Source organism: Phyllopteryx taeniolatus, unplaced genomic scaffold (assembly GCF_024500385.1).
Source record: "Phyllopteryx taeniolatus isolate TA_2022b unplaced genomic scaffold, UOR_Ptae_1.2 contig_78, whole genome shotgun sequence".
In the NCBI taxonomy this organism is placed as follows: Eukaryota; Metazoa; Chordata; class Actinopteri; order Syngnathiformes; family Syngnathidae; genus Phyllopteryx; species Phyllopteryx taeniolatus.
Window position 1 is genome coordinate 62,502 of NW_026903756.1, and position 12,334 is coordinate 74,835.

The 12,334-nt window shown below is 47.6% G+C and overlaps 1 protein-coding gene across 1 annotated transcript; it reads left to right on the top strand.

Moving 5' to 3' along the window:
* Positions 1 to 6,770: 6,770 nt before the first annotated feature.
* On the top strand, positions 6,771 to 12,004 carry LOC133473978 (oocyte zinc finger protein XlCOF6-like). Its single transcript, XM_061765393.1, has 3 exons — positions 6,771 to 6,804; positions 8,066 to 9,322; positions 11,121 to 12,004. The coding sequence occupies exons 1-3, from the start codon at positions 6,771 to 6,773 to the stop codon at positions 12,002 to 12,004; spliced, it is 2,175 nt and encodes a 724-aa protein (XP_061621377.1).
* The last annotated feature ends 330 nt before the right edge of the window (positions 12,005 to 12,334 follow it).

Below are 12,334 nucleotides of genomic sequence, written 5' to 3' on the forward strand. Positions count from 1 at the left end.
AAAAATGGGCACCAGTACACTTTTCCTCCATTCCTCAGGCATCTTCTCACGCACTAGAATTCTATTGAACAAGCTGGTCAAAAACTCCACAGCCACCTCTCCTAGATGCTTCCATACCTCCACAGGTATGTCATCAGGACCAACTGCCTTTCCATTTTTCATTCTCTTTAATGCCTTTCTAAACTTCCTCTGACATCCAGTTTGCTGAGATATGTATTGAAATCACCAATCAACAAGGTTCTATCAGTCACAAAGGAGAATACATGCAGGAAAGATGGCGCAAGATGAAATCTTGAAGAAGAAATCTTGCAAGATTTCTGCAAGATGGCGCCTACCAGTGTGGTCGCCTCGGTAACGCGCTCTCTAGTATTGTCTTTGTTTTGTGTTTTTTGTGTTTTTCGTCCGTCTTTGGAGACCTTACACGACTCACTTACACAAGGGGAGACCTGCTAACCATCAAGGAGTCTACTCCGGACTTTCTGTCACCAACTTTCGAATATCCGCTCAGTTTTTTCCCCGAGTTACTCACCGGAGCGGCGTCCGCGGTTTTCGGCGCATGGAGACAGAAGCGGCGCCACAGAGGGAAGCGAGCCGGCATTCAGGTGAAACTCCGCAAGAGAGGACACAGATTGGCGTTCCCGTCGATCCACCTCGCGAATGTACGCTCCCTACCCAACAAAATGGACGAGCTTCATCTTCTGTTAAAGACCAGTAAAGACTTCGGACGTTCCGCGGCCATGTGCTTCACGGAGACCTGGCTCGGCGACGCTGTACCCGATGGCATTGTTATGCTTCCCGGTTTCCACATTCAACGAGCGGACCGCGACATGGAATCATCGGGGAAAACAAAGGGCGGCGGGATATGCCTCTATATCAACGAAAAATGGTGTACGGACGTCACGGTGATCAGCACACACTGCAGCCCGCATTTGGAGTCGCTATTCTTAAACTGTAAACCATTCTACTCCCCACGTGAGTTCGCATCATTCATTCTCGCTGGCGTCTATATTCCGCCTCAAGCTAACACGAACGCCGCATTGCTAACGCTCGCCGATCAAGTCAACGAAATTGAAAAAAAACACCCCGACTCACCCCTCATTATTCTCGGGGACTTTAACAAAGCTAAACTCAACCACGAACTCCCTAAATACAAGCAGCACATCGACTGTCCTACCAGGGAAAATAATACTTTAGACCACTGCTACACCACGGTAAAAAACGCATACCGTGCTATACCTCGTGCAGCCTTGGGCTCGTCTGATCACTGCTTAATTCACTTAATACCGACGTACAGGCAAGAACTTAAATGTGCGAAGCCTACAGTGAAAACAGTCAAAAAGCCAGAGCGGGGACAGGGCCCTGTATAATCGAGCTAGAAACCAGCTGACCAAAGAAATTAACATTGCAAAGAGGATCTATACAGCAAAGTTGGAAAAACAGTTTAGCGCAAACGACTCTAAATCAGTCTGGCATGCATTCCAGTCGCTGACTAATTACAAGCGAGGATCCCCCCAAGCTGAGAACAATAGCACACTAGCCAACGACTTGAATACCTTCTACTGCAGATTTGAAAAGGACAGTTTCACACCACACACCAACCCGGCCGCACCCGCGACCACAATCACACCTCTGACCTCTGCGTTAACCATCCATGAACAGGATGTGAGACGCATCTTCAAACAACAAAAGATTAACAAAGCGGCAGGCCCGGACCACGTGTCTCCATCCTGCCTCAAAGTCTGCGCGGACCAGCTCGCGCCAGTCTTCACTCAGATCTTCAACAGATCACTGGAAATGTGCGAAGTTCCATCCTGCTTCAAACGCTCCACCATCATCCCAGTCCCCAAGAAACCTGCAATCTCGGGTCTGAATGACTACAGGCCTGTCGCTTTGACATCTGTGGTCATGAAGTCCTTTGAACGTCTTGTGCTGGACCACCTCAAGAGTGTCACAGGTCCCCTGCTGGACCCCCTGCAGTTTGCCTACCAAGCGAACAGATCTGCGGATGATGCAGTCAACATGGGACTGCACTTCATCCTAGAACACCTCGACAGTGCAGGGACCTACGCGAGGATCCTGTTCGTGGACTTCAGCTCAGCGTTCAACACCATCATCCCTGAACTCCTTTCATCCAAGCTTCTCCAGCTCAGCGTCTCACCTGCCATCTGCCAGTGGATTTACAGCTTTCTGACGGGCAGGACACAGCAGGTCAGGCTGGGGGAGGCCACCTCATCCACACGCAGCATCAGCACTGGGGCGCCCCAAGGTTGTGTCCTCTCTCCGCTGCTCTTCTCTCTCTACACGAACGACTGCACCTCAGCGAACCCGACTGTCAAACTCCTGAAGTTTGCAGATGACACCACTGTCATCGGCCTCATCAAGGACGGTGACGAGTCTGCATATCGACAGGAAGCGGAGCGGCCGGAGCTGCGGTGCGGCCGACACAACCTGGAGCTGAACACGCTCGAGACTGTAGAGATGATCGTGGAGTTCAGGAGGCATCCTTCGCCACAGCTGCCCCTCACGCTGTCCAGCTGCCTTGTGTCAACCGTCGAGACCTTCAAGTTCCTGGGAATTACAATCTCCCTGGACCTGAAGTGGGCGACCAACATCAACTCCGTCCTCAAAAAGGCCCAGCAGAGGATGTACTTCCTGCGGCTTCTGAGAAAGCACGGCCTGCCACCGGAGCTGCTGAGACGGTTCTACACAGCGGTCATCGAATCAGTCCTGTGTTCTTCCATCACAGTCTGGTTTGGTGCTGCTACAAAAAAGGACAAACTCCGACTGCAACGGACAATCAAAACTGCTGAAAGGATTGTCGGTACCCCCCTACCCACCCTTGAGTACTTGCACGCTGCCAGAACTAAGACAAGAGCGTGCAAAATCCTTTCGGACCCACCGCATCCCGGTCACCGGCTCTTCCGGCTCCTTCCCTCAGGTAGGCGCTACCGATCAATGCAAACTAGAACTAGTAGACATTCCAACAGCTTCTTCCCTCTTGCCATCAAGCTTCTTAAACAGCTAATTTATAATTCCATTACAACAAGCTGGCAATTTTTTGACTTGAGTTCGTTGTCACATTTCTGTGGGGCCAATGATGTATTACTCGTGCACTCACTGTAGTCGTCTCGCCGTGCTGCACTATTTGCATATACTGGCCACTCATGCCAGAGTAGCATCTGCTCCATTTGCACACTGATTGAGGAGTATCTGCAACATTTGCACAATCGACATTGTCCCAGATTATCGCACTACTCGTCACTTTAAACCGCATCCACTCCTTGAAGTCTCAGCGCCCTTTGCACAATGGTCATTGCACCGGACTATTGCGATATTAGTCATTCGAACTGCTCTAAGTGCCAGAGGACTCTGCATCTTTTTGCACAATTGTTTTTTGTTTTTTGTCAATGTCTTTATGTCTCCAAACTGTTCTGTTGTACTCGAGCGGCTCCAACTACCGGAGACAAATTCCTTGTGTGTTTTGGACATACTTGGCAAATAAAGATGATTCTGATTCTGATTCTGAAGAAGAACCCAAAGATCACTGTGGCTGAGCTCCAGCGTTGCAGTCGGGAGAAAATTCTAGAAAGTCATCACTGCAGCTCTCCACCAGTCGGGGCTTTATGGCAGAGTGGCCCGACGGAAGCCTCTCCTCACTGCAAGACACATGAAAGCCCACATGGAGTTTGCTAAAAAACACCTGAAGGACTCCATGATGAGAAGAAATAACATTCTCTGTCTGGTCTGATGAGACCAAGATGGAACTTTTTGGCCTTAATTCTAATCAGTATGTGTGGAGAAAAGCAGGCACTGCTCATCACCGGTCCAATACAGTCCCGACAGTGAAGCATGGTGGTGGCAGCATCAGGCTGTGGGCGTGTTTTTCAGCTGCAGGGACAGGACGACCGGTTGCAATCGAAGGAAAGATGAATGCGGCCAAGTACAGGGATATCCTGGACGAAAACCTTCTCCAGAGTGCTCGGGACCTCAGACTGGGCCGAAGGTTCACTTTCAAAAAAGACAATGACCCAAAGCACACAGCTAAAATAACGAAGGAGTGGCTTCAGAACAACTCCGTGACTGTTCTTGATTGGCCCAGCCAGAGCCCTGACTTAAACCCAATGGAGCATCTTTGGAGAACCCTTAAAATGGCTGTCCACCAACGTTCACCATCCAACCTGACAGAACTGGAGAGGATCTGCAAGGAGGAATGGCAGAGGATCCCCAAATCCAGGTGTGAAAAACATCGTTCCCAAAAAGACTCATGGCTGTATTAGCTCAAAAGGGGGCGTCTACTAAATACTGAGCAAAGGGTCTGAATACTTATGGCAGTTTTTCTTTTTTAACTGACCTATCCACAGCAGGTCCCGACTGCTTTGTCACAGGAGTTGACGAGACCTACTTTTACTCCGTTACAAGGATCTAAATTTTGCTGGCTACTTTTCTTGATCAGTTATTGCTGATCTATCAACTATTTCGTGGGCGAGACGAAAGTCACATGACCTCACACAACGTCAATTGCTAGTACATCGTGTATTTAAAAAACGCGCCTACAATAATCGACTTAGTTTACATGTCAATTTTAAATGTATTAAGCGATCGAGCGATGTTTGGGATTATGTCATAACAGAAAGAACTAACTTCAAATTCAGAAATGCTATCCACCCATCCATCCATTTTCTGTACGGCTTATCCTCACCAGTGTCGCGGGCATACTTGAGCCTATCCCAGGTATGTACGGGCGAGAGGCGGGGTACACCCTGAACCGGTCGCCAGCCAATCGCAGGGGACGTAGAAACAAACGGAATTTATAGTCTTCAATCAACCTCGCATGCATGTTTTTGGGATGTGGGAGGAAACCGGAGCACCCGGAGAAAACCCACACAGGCACGGGGAGAACATGCAAACTCCACGCAGACGAGGCCCGGATTTGAACCCCGGTCCTCAGAATTGTGAGGCAGATGTGATAACGTGTCGGTGACCGTGTGTGTGTGTGTGTGTGTATACACACAGTGGGTACGGAAAGTATTCAGACCCAATATTCTTTGTTTCTTGCAGCCATTTACTAAAATCATTTAAGTTATATTTTTTCCCCTCATTAATGTACACACAGCACCCCCATATTGACAGAAACAAGATTCAATTGTTGGAATTTTTGCAGATTTAATAAAAAAAGAAAAACTGAAATATCACACAGCCAAAAAAGACTCCTATGATGAAAAATATAAGTGGATCGAGGTTTCCCTTGTCCCGACGCGGTCACCGGGGCCCCCCACTGGAGCTAGGCCAGGAGGTGGGCCTCGAAGGCGAGCACCTGGTGGGCGGGCCTGCATCCGTAGGGCCCGGCCGGGCACAACCCGAAAGGGTAACATAGGTCCCCCTTCCCATGGGCTGATCACCTGTGTGAGTGGCCATAGGGGTCGGGTGCAGTGCGAGCTGGGCGGTGGCCAAAGGCAGGGACCTTGGCGATCCGATACCCGGCTACAGAAGCTGGCTCTAGTGATGTGGAATGTCACCTCTCTGGCAGGGAAGGAGCCCGAGCTGGTGTTTGAGGTCAAGAAGTTCCGATTAGATATAGTTGGACTCTCCTTCACACACCGCTTGAGCTCTGGTACCAGTCCTCTTGAGAGGGGTTGGACTCTCTTCCACTCTGGAGTTGCCCACGGTGAGAGGCGCCGAGCAGGTGTGGGTATACTTCTTGCCCCCCCGGCTCGGCGCCTGTACGTTGGGGTTCACCCCGGTGGACGAGAGGGTAGGCTTCCTCCGCCTTCGGGTGGCGGGACGGGTCCTGACTGTTGTTTGTGCCTATGCACCAAACAGCAGTTCAGAGTACCCACCCTTTTTGGAGTCTTTGGAGGGGGTGCTGGAGAGCGTTCCCGCTGGGGACTCCATCATTCCGCTGGGGGACTTCAATGCTCACATGGGCAATGACAGTGAGACCTGGAGGGGTGTGATTGGGAGGAGTGGCCCCCCTGATCAGAACCCGAGCGGTGTTCTGTTATTGGGCTTCTGTGCTCATCACGGATTGTCCATAACGAACACCATGTTCAAGCATAAGGGTGTCCATATGTGCACTTGGCACCAGGACACCCTAGGTCGCAGTTCGATGATCGACTTTGTGGCCGCATGTCTTGGACACTCTGGTGAAGAGAGGGGCGGAGCTGTCAACTGATCACCACCTGGTGGTGAGTTGGCTCCAATGGTGGGGGAGGATTTTGAGGGTCTGCTGGGAACGTATGGTAGAATACCTCAGACAGAACTTTGCTCATGTTCCGGGGGAGGCGGGCGACGTAGAGTCCGAGTGGACCATGTTCCGTGCCTCCATTGCTGAGGCGGCCGACCGGAGCTGTGGCCGTAAGGTGGTCGGTGCCTGTCGTGGCGGCAATCCACGAACCCGTTGGTGCACACCAACGGTCATTGATGCCGTCAAGCTGAAGAATGAGTCCTTTCGGGCATTTTTGGCCTGTGGGACTCCTGAGGTAGCTGATGTGTACCGGCTGGCCAACCGGAATGCAGCTTTGGTGGTCGCTGAAGCAAAAACTTGGGCATGGGAGGAGTTAGGTGAGGCCATGGAGAAAGACTTTCTCGACTCGGGACGTTGTGAGTCAGTGGGGAGAATACTTCGAAGACCTCCTCAATCCCATGAGGAAGCAGAGTCTGGGTTCTCTGAGGCAGGCTCTCCTATCTCTGGGGTTGAGGTCACAGAGGTGGTTAAAAAGCTCCTCGGTGGAAAGGCCAGGGAGTGGATGAGATTCGCCCGGAGTTCCTAAATGTTGTGGGACTCCCTCACCAGCTCCGCCACAGGTATGTCTCTCTTCATGGCATGGTATGGTTTCCAACCTCCTCTGTTTAAGGAACAGGAGCACACGGTGGCGGTTCGTTCGGTGAGGGAGCACCTACAACGAGTCCAATCTATATGGAAGGACGTTAGGGCTGTCCTAGCTCGTTCAGCCCAAAGAAACAAGCAGTTGGCGGATCGTCATCGCTTCCATACGCCGGCATACACGGTGGGTCAGATGGTTTGGCTCTCCTCCCGTGACCGATGGTTTGGCTCTCCTCCCGTGACCTTCCCCTCCAAATCGAATCACGTAAGCTCACGCCACGCTTCGTTGGGCCTTTCCGGGTCTCCAAAGTCATAAATTCCCCCTCCGTACAGTTTAAACTTCCCCAGTCTCTCAGGATTCACCCGACGTTTCATGTATCTCTGCTCTGTTCCTCCCGTGTCTCCTGCTTCGCTGGCCGCTCCAACCACGCCGTCAAGCTCTTCCACCTTCTCACGCTCCCTGTACGTTCGTTGTTCCTACGGACCACCATCATGCCTTGGAAATACAAACCCAGAACTACCCCCAAATAATCCATTCTCATCTACTTCCTCTGCCTCCGTCTGCTTTTCGGTCTAGCCCAATTCCATACGATTCCAAATCATGACAATTTCTTTCGAAGACACTGAACATTTCTTGCCACGTTACAGAAAAATGGGAATAGGCAATTGTTTGCGTGAGTGACCAAGGATGAGCACCCCCCAAAAAATCCATCATCAGAATCATCTTTCATCGTGATCATATGCACAATTTATCCTCTGCATTTTACCCATCACAGTAGTGGACACAGCAAACACACACACTTGTTAGTGGCAGACACTGGAGGAGGGGGAAACTTGAGCGCCCGGGGATCGGTATAGGTGTCTTGCTCAAGGACGCCACAGCCATGGGTCCGGGGGATGCCGGGGCTGGGTGGTTCTTTGTTCTTGGTCCTTGTTGGCCACGGCTGCCGAAATTGTGTTTACAAAAGGCCACTGTCACAAAAAAAAAAGACAAAAAATGTTGCAAATGCCAAACCAGGAGCATGCAGGGGTCCTTTGTATTGCCTTTATTGTGTTTTTATGAACTTTATTAATTTACAGTTTTTCACATTTTATTATTGTTGTTGAGCTGTCCAGTTTTATTTCCAATATATCCAATTAATCTGGCTTTCATATTAACCTTAAATATAAACCAGAATACACAACAAAGTCACATGAGAACAGATTTACCAAACTGTGTGTTTGTCTTCTCGTGTCTTGCAGACATCACTGAACATCTTCGTACTGAGCGGCAGGAGCCAGAGCCCCCTCGCATTAAAGAAGAAGTGGAGGATGAAGAGGTCCGCCACATCAAAGAGGAAGAGAAGCCTATTTTGATTAAAAAAGAAGAGGAAGAAGCGTGCCCCAATATCAAAGAGGAAGAGGATATTACCAGGTTTCCAGTGACTGATGTCCCTTTGAAGAGTGAAGATGAAGGTCAAAGTGAGAAGAGCAGAGGGGCGGAGCCTCCAAGCAGCAACTCAAGTCAACACATGACAACAGAAGGTGATGGAGACCACCGTGGAGGATCACAAGCAGACGGCCTCTTAGCTCCACTATCAGATAGTGACGACATGACGTCGCACTCTCCTCACACTGATGACGATGGACAGTCTCAAGTCGATATGACATTTCACACTGACAACAAACGGTGGAAATGTTCCCTGTGTGGGACAACATTTGCTTATAAGAGTAGTTTGAAACATCACATGAGAACACACACTGGTGAGAAACCTTTTTCCTGCTCAGATTGTGGTCAAAGATTCTCTGAGAAGGGACACTTGACAAGACACAGAAGAACCCACACGGATGAGAAACCTTTTTCCTGCTCAGTTTGTGGTCAAAGATTCACTCAGAAGGGAAGCTTAAAAATCCACACAAGAACGCACACTGGTGAGAAACCTTTTGCATGCCCAGTTTGTGGTCAAAGATTCTCCCAAAAGGGAAGCTTAAAAATACACACAAGAACACACACTGGTGAGAAACCTTTTTCCTGCTCAGATTGTGACCAAAGATTCTCTAAGAAGGAAACCTTAAAAAGACACACAAGAACACACACTGGTGAAAAACCTTTTTCCTGCTCAGTTTGTGACCAGAGATTCTCTAAGAAGGAAACGTTAAAAATACACACGAGAACACACACTGGCGAGAAACCTTTTCCCTGCACCGTTTGTGGTCAAAGATTCACTCAGAAAGGAGGCTTAAATATACACACAAGAACACACACTGGTGAGAAACCTTTTTCCTGCTCAAACTGTGGCCAAAGATTCTCAAAGAATGAAGACTTAAAAATCCACACAAGAACTCACACTGGCGAGAAACCTTTTTTCTGCTCAGTTTGTGGTCAAAGATTCTCTGTGAAGAGAAACTTAAAAATGCACACAAGAACCCACACTGGTGAGAAACCTTTGTCCTGCTCAGATTGTGATCAGAGATTCTCTGACACGGGAACCTTGACAAGACACACAAGCGCCGACACTGGTGAGAAACCTTTTTCCTGCTCAGATTGTGGTCAAAGATTCCACTGGGGAACAATTTGAAAAAGCATTTTTGAGTTAGATTTTGATGCTGATTAAAGCTAAAATTCCAAAATTGCAGTCAGTTTTTTTTAAAATTGGTTGCTCACTTTTAAGTGAAATAGCATTTTTTTTTCTTGTGTATTCATAATTGCTCTTTTAACTCAGCAAAAATGTATCTGAGTACCCGATTATTTCATGACAATTTATGTAGGATACTCGAATATGAAACTATTTGATAGCTCCAGCCCAAATATTTTCAGAGGTGTATGTGGACATAAATCAGAATCAGAATCAGAATCAGAATCAGAATCAGAATCAGAATCATCTTTATTTGCCAAGTATGTCCAAAACACACAAGGAATTTGTCTCCGGTAGTTGGAGCCGCTCTAGTACAACAGACAGTCAATTTACAGAACACTTTGGAGACATAAAGACATTAACAAAAAACAACAACAAATTCATGTGCAAAAAGATGCAGAGTCCTCAGTTCGAATGGCTAATATCGCAATAGTCCGGTGCAATGACCATTGTGCAAAGGGCACTGAGACTTCAAGGAGTGTATGCGGTTTAAAGTGACGAGTAGTGCGATAATCTGGGACAATGGTTGTGCAAATGTTACAGATACTCCTCAATCAGTGTTCAATGGGAATGTGTTCATAAATTTTGGTGCCGATCGGCCGGCATTTTTGGACACAAAGCGACGTAACACGTCATATATGGCAGGAAGTGGCTAGATCTTCTTGCCTCAAGGAAGCATTTCAACTGTCGATCCATCCATCCATCTTCTGAGCCGCTTCTCCTTACGCGGGTCGCGGGCGTGCCGGAGCCTATCGCAGCTATAATCGGGCAGGAGGCGGGGTACACCCTGAACTGGTTGCCAGCCAATCGCAGGGCACAGACAAACAAACAACCATTTGAACTCACATTCACACCTATGGGTAATTTAGAGTTGTCAATGAATCTACCATGCATGTTTTTGGGATGATTGACATTTTATACTCACTAAGTTTGTAGCTCTGCTTTCTTTATGCCTAATTTCTTTAACCAACTTTCTGTTCCTTGTAATTATCGGGCGGCTGTGGCTCAGTAGGTCGAGCGGGCGAATCCCGGCTACGACTGTCCGCATGTCGAAATGTCCTTGGGCAAGACACTGAACCCGAATTTGCTCCCAGTGGACCTGGCAGCGCCTTGCGTGGCAGCAGTCGCCCAACGGTGTATGAATGTGTGGGTGAATGTGAGTAATGTGTGTAAACCCTTTAAAACAATACACACATTTAAACACAGAGAGTGCAAGAGCAATGGATTTAAAAAATGGCAAAAATATCCAAATTAATAACACATTAAGTGCAAAAAATAAGGTGTTTGCATCCCGGACAGTATCCCTCATAAATGTTTGGATGAATGGGGTGAGGCTTTGTAAAATTCATTTGAACTGTATATTTTTGGATTTACTTCACTGCTGCTGAAACTATGTTTACAAGAGGTTAGATAAAAAACCTATCCAGAAAAATTTGCAAATGCCAAACTGGGAGTATGCAGAATTACCTTTATTGATACTTCTTTTTATGACCTTTATTATTTTACAATTTTTCACATTTTATTGTTGTTGTTGACCTGCCCAATTTTGTTTCCAATATATAAAACTCATCTGGCTTTCACCTTAACCTTAAAGATAAATCTAAACCATAATACCCAACATTAAAGTCACAACATGAGAAAAGATTTACCAAACCGTGTGTGTTTGTCTTCTTGTCTGTCAGACATCACTGAAGATCTTCGTACTAAGTGCCAGGAGCCAGAGCCCCCTCACATTAAAGAGGAAGTGGAGGATGAACATGTCCACCACATGAAAGAGGAAGAGGAGCCCATTTTGATTAAAAAAGAGGAGGAAGAAGTGCACCGCCGCTTCAAACAGGAAGAGGAGGAGGATATCACCAAGTTTCCATTGACTGGTGTCCCTTTGAAGAGTGAAGATGAAGGTCCAAGTGAGGAGAGCAGAGGGGCGGAGCCTCCAAGCAGCAGCTCAAGTCAACACATGACAACAGAAGGTGATGGAGACCACCGTGGAGGATCACAAGCAGACGGCCTCTTGGCTCCACTGTCAGATAGTGACGACATGACGTCGCACTCTCCTCACACTGATGATGATGGACAGTCTGAAGTCGATATGACATTTCACACCGACAACAAACGATGGAAATGTTCCCTGTGTGGGAAAACATTTGCTTATAAGAGTAGTTTGAAACAACACATGAGAATACACACTGTCGAGAGAGCTTTTTCCTGCTCAGATTGTGGCCAGAGATTCTCTCACAAGGGACACTTGACAAGCCACACAAGAACTCACACTGGCGAGAAACCTTTTTCCTGCTCAGTTTGTGGTCAAAGATTCACTCAGAAGGGAAACTTAAAAATACACACAAGTACCCACACTGGCGAGAAACTTTTTTCCTGCTCGGTTTGTGGTCGAAGATTCACTCAGAAGGGAAACTTAAAAAAACACACAAGAACCCACACCGGTGAGAAACCTTTTTCCTGCTTAGTTTGTGGTCAAAGATTCTCTCGCAGGGATCGGGCTAAGACACACAAGTGTGCTGGGGAGAAAAGCCGTGATCAAGATTTTAATGAAAATGTAAATATGTAATCTAAAAAGTAATGACTTACAAAAATCGACCTTCTTCCCTTCTGTGTACCAGCTTTAATTCTATCTATCTTTTTGTTGGCCATATGTTTTCTAAAAGCCCCGTGAGTGTTGAGAAATAACACTAGTGCCAAAATGCTTTAAAGGGACCAGTTAATGGTGAGGACATTGCCACTTATTCCATAGTTCTGGACTCATAAATGATGTCTTCAGAAAAAAAGCCCTCCAAAATAGAGTCAGTAGTCCTTTTAGAATGGTTTTCCGATTTGAGCCTGCCCACATTTTGGCCATGTCAGCCTGTCACATAAGAGCAGGAGCCGATTCCATTTCCTC

Coding starts and splice junctions, on each gene's coding strand:
- LOC133473978 (XM_061765393.1), top strand. CDS start 6,771: ATGTTGTGGGACTCCCTCACCAGCTCCGCCACAG. Junction 6,805..8,065: donor CCTCACCAGCTCCGCCACAG/GTATGTCTCTCT, acceptor CGTGTCTTGCAG/ACATCACTGAACATCTTCGT. Junction 9,323..11,120: donor ACACACAAGCGCCGACACTG/GTGAGAAACCTT, acceptor CTTGTCTGTCAG/ACATCACTGAAGATCTTCGT.